Raw genomic sequence first — 18,967 nt, 5'->3', positions numbered from 1 at the left:
ATCAATTAATCTTCTTTATTTTCACATTTAAAAATAAGTCATCTTATAACCTTTAAGTTTTCAAGAAAAAAAATGCAACATTAACCGTACCAAGGCATCTTAAAATCAAATCATATAAACACTGGCTGAAGGCAAAACTATCTCAACACAGAAAGTGTGACAATGCAATTCCACACCATAGAAAAACAAATGGAAAAAACACACAAACAACTAAATGTGACTCAACATAACTGTCAGATTATGACACATATGAATCTCCCAGGGAAAAGGTCTAAGAGCTTAAATATTCTGAAGCTGACTGGAAACGTATCAAATACTACAGTAGTGCATTATATTCTGAATGGGAAGGTAAAGTCACTGTGATATTGGTTCTATTGAGCAGAAGATTTCCAAGGTTTAGGCTCAGTTTACAATTATTTACTGTATAATACAACACAAGAATCAAAAAAGTTCTGTAGATTTCTTTAAAATCTCAGTTTGAGACATTGAGAGTCCAGTGCTAACTCACATCTTGTTAATAACTGTGTTGTGTCAGTCCAGTCCATTTACAACCAATCGCCTATAAGCAATAAGTAGGAAAATCGGCAGAGAAGAAATTTGCACACCTCTAGTAATGTCACAATGAAAGAGCAAAAGGTGTGGACCAATAAAAAACAGACAGAATGAAGAGACCACACCCACAGCCTTTCACTTCGGGGAGCTGAAGTTACAGTATCAATCTGCCTGAACCGATCCTCCAAATCCACAATATATGAAGAGACAAAGACGGAGAATGTCACGTGAACCTTGTCCTTGTGAAAAATATCATGATGCCATTTAAAATATACAACACTTAAAATATATATTTTAAAAAGTTCTTCTCTCTTTGCAGTTCTGCAAGAATGTGCATGCTTTTAGCCAAAAATGTGTCTAACTTTCCAGCAGCAAGACACAGCAAAGAAGTGGAGAAACAGAAATATATAAAAAAAAAACACCTCACACATTTTGCTAAAATTGGTATAACTTTGGGAACAAAGACGATAACGGGTCAGTAATACTCAAAAAGCAGGCCCAAAAGAAATTTCAAAAATCTACGTTTTTATGAAATTTTAGAAATATTCTGGCTAGTTTATTAATGCTTTCAGCTACTAATAAAGGTGTAGTACTCTCAGCTCTAACACATTTGACCATATTTAACCAAAAAGTTTGTCCAGTTTCTGTCAACTTCAGGTTTCACACCCTTAAAGGGCCTGAAAGACCTCCAATACTGCATCTTTAACAAGAGCATTCTCGTGAATTTCACCGTCGAGGGATCAGCAGTTTTTAGACACTGTCCTCAGACTTTTTATTAGACAGTATTATGCAGTTTGAGGAACTAAGATTATAAACAAATCGAAATCTAAAGAATGTCAACTTCCAAAAATATTAAAATGTTTTATGAACCTTCCTATTCAAAACGTATTATACTGACCCATAAGTTATGGCCATTGTATCAAAGAAGTCCCCTGTCAGCACTTCAGTACAAAAAAAAATAGATACAAAAAATAATAATCATGCATATGAATGTACACCATGATTCAAGTGATCTTGTACAGTGACCTCTGTATGATTTCAACACCCCAGGAGGAAAGAAAAAAAGTGACTCCTTCACAGATATTAGACATTCAAAGGGGTGTTTCAGTCCATGATATGGTCAACCAATGCACCTATAAAAATAAATAAAATATTTACAAATAAAATGCAAAATCCGAACATTAACTAATACCCTGATGCAGTTGTATTTGCAGTGACCCAGTGTACGTTATATGACTGTTTGTCTGTCTGTCCTTCACTCGCAGTAACATGATGGCGATGAAGACACTACATTCTTAAATGCATTGAAATGCATCCTGTGCAAAAAGAATAAAAAAAATAATAATTCCCAGCACCTTCCTATAATCTACACATACCACCGAGAATTTCCTCATAAAATAAATGTGAAAACACAACCAAAGGTTTGTAGTGAAATAAATAAAAGAAAAAGTAAAGCAGTAGGATTTTGTGAGTAAACATTCCTTTTCCAGTCATTTCGACTCCTTGTTCGTATGAAAGATGCATTCCTCTGAGACGAGTCTTTAGAGTCCTTCGAAGCGCTCGACTCACACCACATACTGACTGGAGTTGTAATTCGATGTGTAGGCCTGTCGGCTGTACTGAAAGTGGTCGGTGAGTACTGTGCTCCGACCGTGCTGAAAGTCTGAGCTGTGTGTGAAGGGCCCGGTCCCGTTGGACTGGGGCTTGTCGAATGACACCAGATCCTGTGTTGAAACTGGCAGCGGTGTCTTTTTGGCCTCCCGGCTGGTGTCATATTTCGCCTGGTGAGGAAAACAATTCGAGTTCATTTGACATCAGTTTTTGCATTGCAATTGCACAACATATGCCTAAAAAAGGAAATTACCTTATTATAAAGGAAGACACCTAGTATTGCTGTCATCATGCCGATAATGTTGGTGGTGCTGACGGGGTTCCTGAGCATCAGTAGGGATATACTAATGACCATGATCCTCTTTGTTGCGTTGGCTACGGCGTAACTGAGTGGGCTGACCAGGTTCAGAACGCTGAATGCGATCATGTTTTGTGCAAAGTTGCAGATACCACTGATGAGGAGCAGCACAATTGTTCCTGTCCAGTTGGAAATCTCCGTCTGTAGAAGAGAACAGAGAAAAAAAAAATGAAGAGAATCACAGTGCTTCACCTGCACTCCCGCAGGACCCGACGGGTCAAGGTTTGATGGTTGAGTGCAGGTGTGTGTGTGCGGATTGTAGAAGAATAAAACCATTTGCGGGACTGTAATGTAAATATCTAAAGATAAAATATCTTTTTTTTAAAACGAATAAATTGTTATTCATCTAAAGGAGGCTAAGCCTTCAGGGCCCTACACACCGGGACAAATATCGGCTCGCGTTATTCGCCAGCGTTTTTCAACGCGTTTTTTGTGTTCACACCCAAGCGATTTTCGCTGACGATGAGCCGAGTGAACATGCAAATTCATTCCCTGACATTAGATGGCGCTTAATGTAAAACAGAAACCACTCCATAACAGTTTTCTTTTATCAAGATTTTTGTAGTCGCTGTCGCGTTTGTCATATAGTTCTTTATGTTCCGACACCAACGAGACCAGCAGCTCTACAATCATCTTGCCTTGCATCTTCCTCCTCTTATTTCTTATCGGCAGTGTAGACGCTACTTGGTGTATATCTTCTTCGCTGTTACGTATGTGTGCTCGGCAAGACCGTTTTGTGTTTGAGCGCCCCAAGTTGTGTTTTACTGTAACTTCAGAAGCTCCAGACACGTGAACAAAAGCGGCAATCTCATTGGTCTGATGAGGCACGTCAAACCAAAAAAACGAACCCGAGGCGTTTTTTAAAAAATGACGCTTTTACGCGTGCCGTTTTTCGTGCCGGTGTGTACACTCACATTGGCGCCCTTTGTTTAGTCACGAGATGTTAAACGTCGGCAAATATCGCGCATGAAATTCGTCCCGGTGTGAACAGGCCTTTCCCCTGCCTGCTGCTGCTGCTTCTGATTGCTTTTAGAAGGAAAAGCGGTCCATAACTGCTGGTCTAGGATCAGTGTTCTCTGTAATAGTATCATATTTGGCATATTTGTGCTCTGGAGAGTGTCAAAGGTTTCTGTTTACAATGCGTTTTTGCAGCAGTGAGCAATGTAGCCAATCGCAGACATGTTTGTTGTTAGTAAAAGCCTAAATTAAATCAGTTCATCATATAAACCGATCAAGTCTCTTCAGAAAATTTGGACTAAACCGTTCAATTGTGAAAGATGAACAAAAGTCTTATGGGCTTAGAATGACATCAGGGTGAGTAATTAATGACACAATTTTACAAAGATTTGAGGAATTAATGACACAATTTTTGGGTGAACTATCGCTTTAACAGTGGTTTTTGAATGTAGATGCTTTAACAACAACTAATTTATCGGGAGCGTTTATGCAATCATGTGAAGGTTGTGGCTTGGCGACATTATTCCACTATTTCATGGAAATTTCATGGACGTACTGAAAAAAGCCATGTATACCTTTACCAGAGGGCTTTTGTGGGCGGTACAAAACGTGAATGTTGCGGATGGGAGCAGGAGGAGGCAACATTTTTGAGGGAGCAGGACAGAATCCTGCAGGAGAGGGACTAAAAAAAATCCATCCAGCGCAGGTCTCGAATTCAGGGCTGAATCTCATGAAACTGGTTTAAAACATTCCAAAGGCAATTTTATTAACCCCTAAAGTAATTTTAAAAAAGTACACTACTGTTCAAAAGTTTGGGCCCAGTAAGATTTTAAAAATGTTTTTGAAAAAATGTCTCATGATCAAGTATGCATTTATTTGATCACACAGTAATATTGTGAAATATTATTATTACGATTTAAAATAACTGTTGTCTATTAATATAATTTTAGAAGTAATTCCTGTGATGGCAAGGCTGGCAATTTTCAGCAACATTACTCTGTTTTTACTTTTTAATATAAGTTATACAAGATTCAACTCATTTTTTAAAGCCAGTTTAATGTAATTTAAGTTGAAATTACTTAAACATCCAAGTTCATTGCACTTAAATTTAGGGAACAGCAACTTTTGTTTTACTTTGTTGATCAAAAGAATGTAATTATTAAATACACCACCACCTTCCCTAATTGTTTAATGTAATGATAAAATGTATTACCATATTTAATTAAAAAAAGTAAAGTACAATTTGTTTTACTGAATTTAAAATGAAGATAATTTTAATACAAATAAAATGATTGCATTAAAATCATGATGTTCGAACAGAACCCATTGTAATTTCATTTCTACATTACAATGGGTTAGGAGGACAATGACAAAAACAATGTCACACAATGGCAAAATTCTTTGTGTAAAACATTTTTTCTTTTGATTTTGGGAAAGATATGAACTGGACATTTCTGGACAGATTTACTCAAACACCCTCTTATTTCATATTCATAAAAAAAAATAATAAAAAAAAAATAATAATATATATATATATATTCAAAACATATTTACCAGGTCTCCTTCCATCAGGAAAGAGGACAGGTCCACTAAAATCCATGTGGGCAGCATATACAAAAGTGCATTGAATCCCAGGATGTTCAGTAAATGAAGGTGGTGAATCCTTGTGTCACGCAAGACCTAAAACAACCACAAAAATCATTTCAAACAGGAACTCATCCCAGAATTTTTCTAACTTAAATACATCACCTAATAGAAATAGGAACCTTTTTGGAGAATATGTTCTGTAGCGAGAAGCAGAGCGTGGCTGCCAGAGCGCTGATCAATCCAGAGACGTCAAAGGACAATTCAGTGGCAGTGGCCAACAGGACACCTCCAATGATGGGTATAAGAGACACGTAAACCTGGTCGAAAAAACATGCAAATAAATAATCCAAACTTCAGTACTGAATGACTAAAACACAATGAGTGACTATTAAAACCATTATAAATCCAGTAAATACATTACTTATTTCTAACTGTGTTTAGAGGAAGACAGACCTTTGTGGTTTGCTTCTCTTTCATGATAATCCGTGACAGCAGAACCACCCAGATGGGCATGGTGGCCTTTACTAGGAAGTAGAGAATGGAAAGAAGACATGCATTCACTCATCTAATAACATCAGCCATTAGTCTCGTCACATGTTCTTCTGTAAAATCTTGTGATTGCACCTGGCGTTTGAAACATCTCAGCTGCAGTCGAGTCCTCAGAAACAACACTCACACTCTCCCTGCTGATTCCTGCACTAATGCTGCTTCATATTTGCTCAATGCTATATATGCCCGAAACAAACTCAAATCCATCAGTTGTCTCTGCAAACGGAATTAACTAGTTATTAGCATGCATATAACTAGGATATTGGCTGTGTATTACAAGCACATATTAATGCCTTATTCTACATCCCTTAATCCTACTCCATACCTAAACTTAACAAACACCTTACAAACTATTAAAAGGTTTTTAATAGTCAAGTAAGCGATTTCAGAGAAATGCTGTCGATATTTGAAATCACCAAGACAAACAGCCCTACCCAAAAGGATTGTACCCATACTACGGGATGAATATAGTATCAAAATGATGAACACGTGCAAGCACAATTATCCATGAGCTTGATAAATGTTGCAGGTATGCTTTACTATCCACAACCAAATGCCTTTCAACTTGTGTGTGCAAAATTCAAAATTGAATGAACGTGTAGCAATTTGTACAAACAGAGACATTTTTGTGAATACAAATGTTTTCTTTTGTATTAGTGTATCCTATTTTGCGCGTGCAACAAGGATGTGCATGTGTGGATCAGGTGACACGCGTAAATACAGTGACGTCTTTTCTGAGACGATCTCATTTGGATTTTGAGACTTTTTTTTCGCGGTTTTTAAGCATTTCACAACCCACACCACACACAAATGACGCATCGATTTACGCCAAAAGAGTAACCCTTGAACTTGACTCACGACGCCTCTCGCGGTTCAATCCGCGTTCGTCATTACGTTGTGGGTTGTGCGTCAAGTTCAACAGTTACTCTCTTGGCGTAAATCGGTCTCAGTCTGCCGGAAGCTAGTTATTTTAGTCGATAAAGTTTTAAATATGGATATTTTTCTCACACGAACGCATCGCTTCACTTCATGAAGGCCTTTATTAACCCCCGGAGACGCGTGGAGCACTTTAATCATGAATGGATGTGCTTTAATGGACTTCCAAAGTCAAACAGCCATTCACTCTCATTACAAAGCTTGGAAGAGCCAGGACATTTTTTAATATAACTCAGATTGTATTCGTCTGAAAGAAGAGTCATAAACACCTAGGATGGCTTCAGGGTGAGTAAATCATGGGCTAATTTTCATTTTTGGGTTCAACTAACCCTTTATGGCAAAAGTCTTAGTTAGTTACTAACTAATAGTTAGTTAATTTAGTTAATCTGTTAGTTAACAGTGAGAATTGGACCCTAAACTAAAGTGTGTGTGACCAAATGCTTTTCCAACAGAAAAGCTGACCAGACTAAACAATCTGCATAAAGAGAAACCAAGTAGAAAAACACTTAAATCAGCAAGGAGTTATTAATAACCCAGAAGCAATATGACAAGCATTTCCTAATCCTGCTTTCAGATTAAAAAAAATAAAAAAAAGTTGCAGCCTTGTGAATTTTTTTGTTGTTGTAAAAACATTTAGCATATCAGTAAGTTATACATAGACAAAACCAGATGGAAACGAGCCATAAATGTCTAAAGTCAGTGATTTTTTTTGTTTTTCTTGTTATGCTTTTAAATTGTTAAGAGACCACAAACAACTGGGATTTTTTTTTTTTTTTGAGAACAGGGAAAAGTCATGGATGTCTATATATTTAAAAGTTTCTGCATACCTTTGGAAGTAACGTTACGTTATGTAAATTCAACATCACTTGATGTTGATGCTACTGTCACTGTGTGAAATGCAAATTATGTTAGATTGAAATACTAAGTTTTCAATGCTGTTCTGAAAGGCACGTTTGTAACAGTTCACGTCATTATGCATCTGTTATTGTACATCTGACAGATAAAGTTGTTTTCCCTTATCAGCGGGGTTTGATAAGGACGTCACTTGTCTCATACATAAACAAAAGGAATTGAAGCTTCCCAAACTAGCTTGAACAGCCACGCAGGTGGATGATGTGGCAGTATGTATTAAGAGTGCGGAAGTGACGTAGTCTAAGAATACTTCAGTAAAGTGTAATGTTATCAAAGCTCGATCGTAAAGCAATTACCGATGAGTCATTAAATCATCATTTCAATTGGTTGCTTTATGTTTGGATGCAAGTGGGCGTTTAAATGTCCGGGGAACGCAGATTGTTAAGATTCCCAGCTGTGGTTAAGGGTTAAACAGCAATAACGCACGTTGATTTAAACTCGATTAAACGAACCAAGCAGAATCGACACATCCGATCAGGTTGGCTAGTTGCGTTCACTTTCATTGATATTAAATAATAAGGCCTGTTGTTACACAAAGCCGATATGAAAAACCGAAAGCCCCCCGTTACTTACCAGTGTGCGCATACGACACCGGAACCTTCCATATGCTGAAATGGGCCGAGACGGAGGCGAAGTATTTCCCGAAGGCGAGCGGCAGAATGTACCAGCGGTAGTAGAGGGCCGGTACCTCCGCTCGCGGGACGCTCCAGGCTCGCAACAGCGGCGGGAGAAACACGATGATGGAGAGGATATGGAAAAGAGAGACTGTGACCGGATAAGGGAAGCCGTTGAGAATGATTTTATTGATCACGTTGCCGCCCGAGCTGACGGTGTACCAGCACAGACACAGCACCGCGATCCGCATTCCCTCCCGCACGGGCGGGCGCTGCTCCACCGCGGCCATCTTTCAGCGCAAGCCACGACGCGACGTCTACTCCGGAGGAATCGCTGGTGGAGGAGTCACGTGAGAACGCTAAAGTCACGCCCATACGAAAATTCACCATGGTAACCTGGAGAAAGTTTTTTTGTTAAAGGTGTGCACTGTGCACTGTTTACACAGGGTTCAGTTTGAGCATAATGTGCTAATAATTATTTACATACTGTGCTCTAACAATGCATGCCACGGCATCATATATAAAGCTTGGATCGCGGATTTAATTAAACCAGTCTGCTTATTCTTCCCAACTTTTACTTCTGGTCGGAGGCTTTCGTAAATGTGTTGTTTATACGAAGAGCTACCGTTCATTTTAGTATTGTAACGCAACAGTAAAACTAGTTGCCTTGTCCAAAAAATAATAATAATAAAAAAATAAAAATCTTTCTAAAAGCTCCTTACACTGTCTGAAGGAGATCCCATATTAATTTATTATAGTTTTATAGTAACTAGTAATTATATTTTTGTGTTTACTGTAGATCTTGTTTTTATTGAATAAATAATACAATATTATTATTGCGGGTGATTTAAAATGTATGAGATGGGCGGAAAAATGCGTTCTCTCGCAAAAGCGTTGACATCATTTTTCCTCCCATCACATATTATCTCCATCACACAATTTTGCCGGAGAGCGGAATGTTTCTCAGGAGAACGAGAGTTTGCGAGTTTGTCCTTTTTTGTGCTACATATATTAGGATACTAATGTAAATAATTATTTAAGACGTCATTAAAAGATTTAGGTCTATGCAAGTCATCATTTGCAGAAAAGAACAATACAAAAAGTCGTATAAAACGTAGCCTACTACAGGTTGTTATATATATATATTAGAGGAAAACACTGTACAAAATGGTTTTGCTTGCATGAAAGCCAAGGCGCTTCTATTATTCTGTACGGATGATAAATTGTAGGTAAATTCTGCCATCTACAGGATAAATGAGGAGCTGCAGTTTCATTCTAATTCATTTGTCTCTCTCCAAAACTGAAAACAATGCTCTAAATCATTTCGAAGCATATAATATTTTACCTCAGGAATAAAAAAAAATGTATATACTGTTAAAAGTCAGGACAGAGGTTTCATAATATATCCAGTAGTATACGGGTCATTGACAAATAAAGCTTCAAAATTTTTTTTTTTTTTTTATCTTTTCAAAATGCATATTTTTGACTCATGAACAATATGTTTAAACAAGTTTCCCATGAGTTCTCTGTTCTCTTTGATTTCTCTGATCTACATATGTGCATTTTAAGATGTTTTGAAAGACAATTTTTATTTTTTTTATTTTTTCTGATAACAATAGCTTTAAAACCGTGTCAGTGGGCAGCTGATTAGTTTTCTCTCCTCATCAGCATCACACTCTTTTTCTCTTTGTTTTTCTCTTGCCCTGTCTCTCTTCCCCTCCTAAAGCTGAGCTTTGACTGATATACTGGTCATAAAATTAGAATATCATCAAAAAGTTGATTTATTTCAAGAATTTAACTTAACAGGTGAAACTAATATATTATATAGACTCATTACATGCAAAGTGAGATATTTCAAGCCTTTATTTGTTATAATTTTGATGATTATGGCTTACAGCTTATGAAACCCACAAAATCAAAATCCCAGAAAATTAGAATATTACATGAAATCACACAGTAATTACACAGTGATACCATGGTCACTGAACCAGGTTTTGGTTCTTTTGGCAGTGTGGGCAGGTGCAAATCCTGCTGGAAAATGAAGGAAGCATGAAGTGCTCTAAATATGTCCTGGTAGACGGCTGCGTTGACTCTGTATTTAATAAAGCACAGTGGACCAAAGTCCTCTTTTCTGATGAGAGCAAATTTTGCATCTCATTTGGAAACCAAGGTCCCAGAGTCTGGAGGAAGAATGGAGAGGCACACAATCCAAGATGCTTGAAGTCCAGTGTGAAGTTTCCACAGTCTGTGTTGGTTTGGGGAGCCATGTCATCGGCTGGTGTTGGTCCACTGTGCTGTCCACTCAACGCAGCCGTCTACCAGGACATTTCCAGAGCACTTCATGCTTCCTTCAGCAGACAAGCTTTATGGAGATGCTGACTTCATTTTCCAGCAGGATTTGCACCGGCCCACACTGCCAAAAGAACCAAAACCTGGTTCAATGACCATGGTATCACTGTGTAATTACTGTGTGATTTCATGTAATATTCTAATTTTCTGGGATTTTGATTTTGTGGGTTTCATAAGCTGTAAGCCATAATCATCAAAATTATAACAAATAAAGGCTTGAAATATCTCACTTTGCATGTAATGAGTCTATATAATATATTAGTTTCACCTGTTAAGTTGAATTCTTGAAATAAATCAACTTTTTGATGATATTCTAATTTTATGACCAGCACCTGTAGGCTGACATCGGCTTTTCACGTTTGTCTGTCAGTGAAGAAAGTAAACATAGGGTCAGCTAATAGGTTGATTCATGAATCATTTTATTAGACGCATTCATTTACTGAAAGCTCATAAGCTAGGTAACTAAGTTTATTAAATTCATTCACAATATGTACACATTCATTATTGATCTTATGCCTAATACGGGGCCGCTTTTAAATCAAAGAGGTCCTAAATTTGAGGTTGTGAGGGAGTTCATTTTTTTATTTCTCTGATATGTGCATTTCAAGACGTTTGAAGGCCAAAAAAGGATAAGAAATAGCTTTAAAACCATGTTAGCGGCAGTAGATTATTTGTCAATACCTGCTCTCTCCTCATTTCCATCACTCTTTCTTTTTCTCTGTCTCCTCATCTTGCCCTGTCTCTTCCCCTCCTAAAGCTGAGCATTTTTTAATTTAGGCCTACTGAAGGCTACAAATTGTATTATATTATGTACACATTAATTATTAATCTTGTGCCTAACATGATGAAAACAGCGTTGTTCATTTTTCTTGTCACCTCACAATGGCAGTAAACGAAATATAACGTGTCACGTTACATAGGCCTATTTTCAGTTCAAAATGGCAAAATTAGACAAAAGTTTATGGTTTTATAGAATAAAATGATATATGTAATGATTTGACCAAATTAGGCCTATTTTAAAAGGAAATAATGCACTACAAAAATATGCACGTCACGTCATAGAGACATATGCTAATACTTTTATTTTTTCACACCATTGCAATGGACCGTAAACGATAGAGAAAAGTACAGGTCTAAAATAGTTGAGAATCCTCATTTGGAGATTTAAGAAACGTGCCTTTGAAGACTCAACATCTGTAATCTATGGCAACATAAGGCAAGATCTTAAGTTTACTCCCATTCCCATATGGATCCAGGGTTATGGACTGAGTCCAATCATACCAGTTATTTCTATTATCATAACAGCCATTCACACCATGCCATCGATGCCTGCGTATCCTGACGAGGTCTCTCTCGGTGATCTCTCGGCTGACCCCAGGAAGCTCTGTAACAGGGACATCTGGTATAAACGCGTGTCTTTTTCTGCACTCTTTTGAATTCTTTTTCTCTTGCTTGAATTTCTCAGGCACAGAAAAGCCCATCCCTGATCTTTCCGAAGTCGGCAAGCTACTCTGAATCATCTTCTTTAGTGGCATCTCTCTCCAGTGTATCTGTTGGACCAAACAAAGGTTCTGCTTCAGATGCTCACTGCCTTGGATTTCACTTTCTGTTGATCTCTGACAATCAGATGTTTTGCTTGATACAGGTATGATCTGTGGAGTCTGAGGGCCACATGTTAGTTTGCTCGCTTGCGGTTGTGTAGTTTTGTGTCTGTCCTCCTCTGCAGGACGTCCATGATTGTTATGCTGATTCTTGGTATCCTCAGATGTCATGTTTGTGTCTGTCACTGTGCTGGAGACCTCATGGAGGTTAACGTTCAGCGTAGCAGGCTTGAGTATGTTGGGCAGGTCTGAAGGCTGTTGCGTCTTTATGTATGAATCTTGGATGGAGGAATTTAAAGCTAGACTAGAAGTAATGCAGGTGAACTGAGCTGGTTTCTCTGCCGCTATACGATGCTTTGTGTCACTGTGACTGGCAGAGGTGGCATGGCTTTGGGACATGTGCTGGTTATGGGAATGCTGATTGGACAGCGATGGTCTCAAGCTCGTGAATTGTTGTAAATGCTTGATGGACGAGGAATATGGTTTGATGGCACGGACGGGTATTTTGCTCTTTCTGAAATTGGTGGGATATTTAACAGTATTACCTGGTACAGAACCCTGAGATATTTCATCCCTCATGTTATTGTGGAAAACAGCTTTGCTGTAATTTCCCGTGAGCGTTTGTGCTGATCCGGGAATACGTTCAGTGGGAATTAAATCCACAAAGCTTGAGAGCCCTTTTTCCGTGACTTCATTTACTCCAACCAACCTCTGCCAACTTCGTACAAGATTTTTCAAACGTTTAACAAGATCTTTGTCTGTGCTTCTTTTTCTCACATCGTTGATCAACTTTCCAAGCCTGGTTTCCTGGAATAAAACAATTTCACACACAATCATCATCATCATCATCATCATCATCATCATCATACATCTCTGTTACACTTTATTTTTGCCTTGTTCCAGCTGAATTCAGGTTGATTTGGACACTTTTTCCCCAAGTCATCTCAATGGTGGAAAGTGTCCCAATCACCCTAAGTTCACCTTGTGGAAAAAAATACTATGGAAGTCAATGGTGCCCCACAACGGTTTGGTTACAAACATTCTTCAAAATATCTTCCTTTGTGTTCAGAAGAACTATTGGTTGAGAGTTAGTTGCATGTAATTATGTATAATTTACTGTTGATGCTGTAGTAAGTACATTTAATATGTGTAACAAAGACACTGTAAAATAAAGTGTTAACCAGTGTATTACATTTATCGAAACTGACAGTAAAGACTTTTACATCGTTACAATTGTTTTTTAATAAATGCTGTTCTTTTAAAGTTTCTAGGAAATTCATCAAAGAAAAAAAAATGAATTATGGTTTCCACAAAAAAATATTAACTAGCACAACTGTTTTCAACATTGATAATAATAAATGTTTCTTGAGCATCAAATCAACATATTAAAATGATTTCTGAAGGATCATGTGACACTGAAGACTGGAGTAATGATGCTGAAAATTCAGCTTTGCCATCACAGGAATAAATTACATTTTAAAATATATTTTATACATATTTTAATAATATTTCACAATATTACTGTTTTGCTGTATTTTGAATCCAAATAAATGCAGCTTTGGTGAGCATAAGAGACTTCTTTCAAAAACATTTTAAAATTCTTACCGTCCCCAAACCTTTGAGCAATAGTCTATGTATATTTAAAAAAATAATACAATAAAATAAAATAGAATTGTATAAATTCCAACAGACATATAACCACGGGTGAAGTTCACATTACTATCACATTAACTATGAACATGTTCCACTACTGTTTGACAACCACAAATTGTCACTATATTTTTTTGTATTAATTTGTATTCCATAGTATACATTATCGTTTATTTTTTATTTTTTATGTTTCATTTGAAAAGTGTGCTTGTGCTATTTTTCCTTCAAATATAAATGCCACCTTTTTTGTGGCGTTTGATATTTTGTTATATATGTTACCGGCAAAGTGTGAAATCCTGGTATTGTATAGAATGCCTAGGCAATGTATAGAATGCCTGATGGTTTTTGGCAAAAATACATTACCTAATTCTATACATTACCTAGGCATTCTATAGAATGCCGGATTACACACTTTGCCGGCAACATATATAATGCATTTCTGAAGGCCCTGTGCATCTGCTTCCAGTAAGAATGATTTCAGTCTTTAACTCTTATTTTCAGTGTGACAAACCTTACCACAATACACACCACAATGGTGTGATAATAAACTCAGTGTAAACATAGCTAGTATCTTACCACTAGAGCCTCTTTAGTCATGGGGTAACTTTCCAGACAGCATATCACGTCCAATAAAGCCGTCATGTTCTTTATCTGCTGACAGAAGTATTGCTAATGTCAATTCAGGCTTTCATAATATTCTTTATTCATTAAAAAAGACTTGCATTGATTACTGATTAATAATTTTTCTGTATGCTAGAAAGTCAGTTCCTGTGTCTTTTTCAGAAGTTGGTCATATTCATGAAAGTAAACAGGCCTCAATGTATTTGAATCCACTCTCACATGCGCACCTGCAGAAGTGACACTTTCAGATCTCAGTTATGGTTCAAAATGCAAATGTGACATTCTTGCATACTCATTGCTGTCAAAATCTGTGAAATAAGGCCCCAGGGAGCTTGTTAAAAAAAAAAAAAAAAAAAAAAAAACTTCACTTCAGCGAGATTTAAAATAAAACAAAACTAATGTTTAAACTTTATTGTAACAAATGTGAAATGCCAGTTATAAAAGGATGCACCCTTATAATATTTATTCAGGTAAAAGGCAACACTGTTTGTCATTCGTCTCAATGACAAAAAAAAAAACCCATCTAATTTACCTAAATTAATTAAAGAAATAAAAAAAGTGTTGATTATGAGATAAATATACAAAGGCGGGCTTTAAAAAACTACATACAGCTAGAAAATGGTAGAATATGCCATTAAAATGCACGACTGAATGAAGTGACAGTTGCTAGTAATGATGCATATCCAACACGGGTATTTACTCACGTTATTTTGAGCATCGACGGCCTGCAGGAGCTGCTCTTTGAGTTGTTGAGGTCTCGACGAAGCTCTTTTCATTGTCAGACAGTGATGCTTTGTAAAACACCTACTGATAGATTTGCAGCAATAAGAACAAACACAACGTGCAAAGCTCTTCAAACATGCACTCGTCACTCATGAAACCACTTTACAGCCAACCCCGTTTGAGCTCAACTGTCCGTGTCCACCCATGCAGGCAAATAACTAAACGGTCCCAAAAAGGGTCCAACAGGTGCAATAGTGTTTTCATATAGGCCTACAGAGCTAGTGTGAGTGTCAATGACAACCACATAGGTATCCAAGAAATTGTGATTAATTTAACAGTTCTCTTATTGTATAATTACATATACATTTTTTATGAGCCCATCACTGAGAGACTATATAATACTTTTAAACTTTTTAAAATACTTTTAATTTGTCACACCACATGGCTATAAGTGAACTACAAAAACTTAAAAGGCATTTAAAATAATAAAATATGAATTGTGACCTAACAGGACCTAAAATCTGCATTTTCCTTAATATACATCAGATTGCAGAGATTTCAAATGTAATAGAGATTTCAAACACAAAGATCGTGGACAAGTGTTGCTTGTTGTATATCTTGCTAGACCCAACTGCAAAGTAAAAAAACTTTTCAGTGCCTGACAATAATGAAAGATGAGTTTTGCCCACATTTAGGTACAACAACCTCTTGGATATTGTTCAGTGCGCAATGTAATAACTAAAGAGAATATTTTACTATGAGAGTTAGATGTTCAGGAAACCGACACAAGAAATCGATTCCTTCAGGTTTCAGAACATCCCGTCCTACTTGCTGAATGTTCTCAAAAGTTCTAGATGTTTTATTTAATTTTTTCCTCCTTGAGGATCTGCAGAGTGACAGCTAAACTACAGACTCTTCGGCTCCCTGCAGCCATTAACATAATGTTCTGTAGCTTTTATCAAAGTGCTAAAAAAGTGAGGCTTGTGCATCGACTGCCTTCATTATCAAGGATTGTATTGGCGTGTCGAGGATGATGATTTGGTTCACTTAAAAAATAATAATTCGTTACATTTATATAGTGCTTTTCAGGGTCATCAAAGCGCTTCACATATGGAAGGGGAATCTCCTCAACCACCACCAATGTGCAGCATCCACCTGGATGATGCGACGGCAGCCATATTGTGCCAGAACGCCCACCACACACCAGCTTACTGGTGGAGAGGAGACAGTGATGACGCCAATCAGTATATAGGGATGATTAGGAGGCCATTATGGACAGAGGCCACTGGGCAAATTTGGCTATATGCCGGGGTTACACCCCTACTCCTTTTTCGAAGGACATCCTAGGGTTTTGAATGACCAGAGAGAGTCAGGACCTCGGTTTAACGTCTCATTTGAAGGACGGTGCTCTTTGACAGTACAGTGTCCCCGTCACTATACTGGGGCGTTAGGACCCACACAGACCACAGGGTGAGCGCCCCCTGCTGGCCTCACTAACACCTCTTCCAGCAGCAACCTGTTTTTCTCAGGAGCACTCCCATCCAGGTACTAACCAGGCTCAACCCTGCTTAGCTTCAGTGAGCAACCAGTCTTGGGTTACAGGGTGATATGGCTGCTGGTAATAGTACATGTGTCTTTCTTATGTGACTTTCTAAACATGTCAGGAATGCAGCAACAGTGTTTATTCATTCAGTCTGGCTTCCAGAGAGTAAACATACACTTGTTTTGTATTTAATTAATTAATTCGACATTGCAATCAAATGAATAAAGAGTTCTAGAGTTCAAATTTTGGCCATGAGGGTCAGTAGCGCACCACATGTATCCACTAACTAACACATATTCATACCTGGCATTTGTAACTCTTTAGGTTTTACAATAAATAATAGGGATGGTAAATCAGAGGAACACAAGAACATGCTATTATATATTCACGCATTTTACGTGTTCACGGGGTGTTTCTTGACAGAGTGACGTCGGTAACTAGTGGCCTGGCAGCAGATACAGCCTTTTTAGTCACTTTCGCAGATCCATGTGAACGGGGATCGTTATGTACATCGTTGTCGTGTGAACATCACTACATACCTGTCTGAGCAAACCACCAGTTACATGACGTAAAGTATCTTATTAAAAAGGGGTGATAGCTTATCTTAAGGATTTAAGATACTTGAATTTCCTTAAAGCCATTGAACATGCATAAAGATGCAGTTTAATGAAAGTCTTTATGATTTCTTCTAGAGCTATAGAGATGCTTGGCTGAGTGAGGTAGTGGTAAAAGCTGTGTTGTTTTTTTCTGGAGGTCAGCAGAGAATGACGAACTTTGATGTTACTGGCTGACTGATGGAGTTGGCTGATCGGTTGGGTTGTTCAGATCGTGGCATTTTAACCTTCACAGATGTCACACCCAGGGGCATCATGCACTCATGCACCAGTGCCCTGACACACCGCAGCCACACTAGCGCTGTATGACTTGTAGGCTATTAGTTTTATTTCATTTTCCTTTTTTTTAATTCAAAACATTCTTAACTATAATATGAAAGATCTAATATTCCCTTTCTCATATGGTACTGTGAGTAAATGTATTTTGTTGTTTAAATACCAGTTTATAGACTAATGATATGTTAGTTAATCTATAACGCTGTGAATCAGAATTCTGAATTTACAACACATACATTTTTTCCACTTCTCCCGGAAGACATGAAAGTAAGTGGCTGGTGAACTGGGAAATTAATAGAGTAAACTTTATAGTTACACAGTGTGTATCTAACATAAAAAAACACATTGTAAAATTATAGCTATTTGAAAAGATTAGGCTAATAGGCAATTTTTTTGATAATACTATGTGCAAATATCAGAAACATAAAATAAACATTACATGGCTGAAAACACTGAACTATTAGATCTATGCTGAGCTGTCTGTCTCTGGTTCAGCGCCAGCCAAAGTGCGAACGCATTTGAATTTAGCAGTTGATGATGTGCCGCACTGAACGCTCTAATCACACCCGTGTGATCATATCAAATATAAAAAAAAAATAATAATTTTTGACTCTTGGAAGCTGCATTCAAAAATCCATTTGGTTAAAAAATCTGAGGAGGCACGTGCCCCCTCGGTTGAATGAGCATGACGCCTCTGGTCACACCCATTGAACGTGGACAGACCAATCTGGAAAGTCTAACTATGAGAGGGAAAAGATTTCTGTCACTAAACTCTGATTATTGTAACAAATGAAAAAAATGCAAGTTAGGAGGACATGGTACACATCAACATTCAGAAAATTAGGAGACAATTATTTTGAAATGAGACAGGACACATTATATTGGGTTGCATTAAGTGGTTCAATCATAAGGCATGCATAAAAAAACACATGGAGTTGTAACCCAAGTTGGTCACTAGTATTTTTATTAATATCTCATTAGTATTAATAGTAAAATAATGCAGATTAAAGTTAATTTCTATGATATTCTAATTTGAAATCTAGAGAAATTAGTAGGCCAAAGTAAGTTTTGATTGGGTGAGGTCGGAGGTTAGTCCCGCCTCCGGGAAGAGAGTTAACGGGAGAGCACGACAGAGTATTCGTGTTTATAGCTCTTAAAAAGAGAAAGAATCCTTCCTAAACATAGCGGACTCCTAGCTCCTAGGGGAAACTAGTTCTCTTTACAAGACTTGATGTAAAAAATGTTATCTAAATTGGCTGCATGCTTGGGGTTGTTCTTCCTCGTCATGTCCCACTGGGTCTACCACAAAAACCAGGCTGGATGCTGCATGCATGGAGATACTTTGCCAAACAAAGTTTGTTGAAAAACTTCGAGGTTGGTTTGAAAAAGTGTGACCTGAAACCTAAAATGATGGATGGATGGATGGATTCATTCATTCATTCAATTACTCCAGACTCTAGTGTGTTGTAGACAAAGTGAAAAGTAAAAGTGCAAAAGGGCCTTGTGTGGGTTAG

General features: G+C 37.6%; 2 protein-coding genes across 2 annotated transcripts; both read right to left on the bottom strand.

The window, feature by feature from the left end:
* slc35e1 (solute carrier family 35 member E1) lies at nt 1-8,428 on the bottom strand. The gene is made up of 6 exons (XM_081358626.1): nt 8,036-8,428; nt 5,519-5,589; nt 5,245-5,382; nt 5,033-5,158; nt 2,417-2,662; nt 1-2,333 (listed from the first exon to the last, which is right to left on the bottom strand). The coding sequence occupies exons 1-6, from the start codon at nt 8,364-8,366 to the stop codon at nt 2,118-2,120; spliced, it is 1,128 nt and encodes a 375-aa protein (XP_081214752.1). The 5' UTR covers nt 8,367-8,428; the 3' UTR covers nt 1-2,117.
* A 3,060-nt stretch (nt 8,429-11,488) lies between these two features.
* LOC308685314 (mediator of RNA polymerase II transcription subunit 26) lies at nt 11,489-15,149 on the bottom strand. The gene is made up of 3 exons (XM_081357009.1): nt 15,002-15,149; nt 14,253-14,327; nt 11,489-12,833 (listed from the first exon to the last, which is right to left on the bottom strand). The coding sequence occupies exons 1-3, from the start codon at nt 15,071-15,073 to the stop codon at nt 11,613-11,615; spliced, it is 1,368 nt and encodes a 455-aa protein (XP_081213135.1). The 5' UTR covers nt 15,074-15,149; the 3' UTR covers nt 11,489-11,612.
* Nucleotides 15,150-18,967: the final 3,818 nt, after the last annotated feature.

This window comes from Scardinius erythrophthalmus (genome assembly GCF_964197995.2).
Source record: "Scardinius erythrophthalmus genome assembly, chromosome: 25".
NCBI lineage: Eukaryota > Metazoa > Chordata > Actinopteri > Cypriniformes > Leuciscidae > Scardinius > Scardinius erythrophthalmus.
This window is presented reverse-complemented; position numbering and strand designations above follow the sequence as displayed.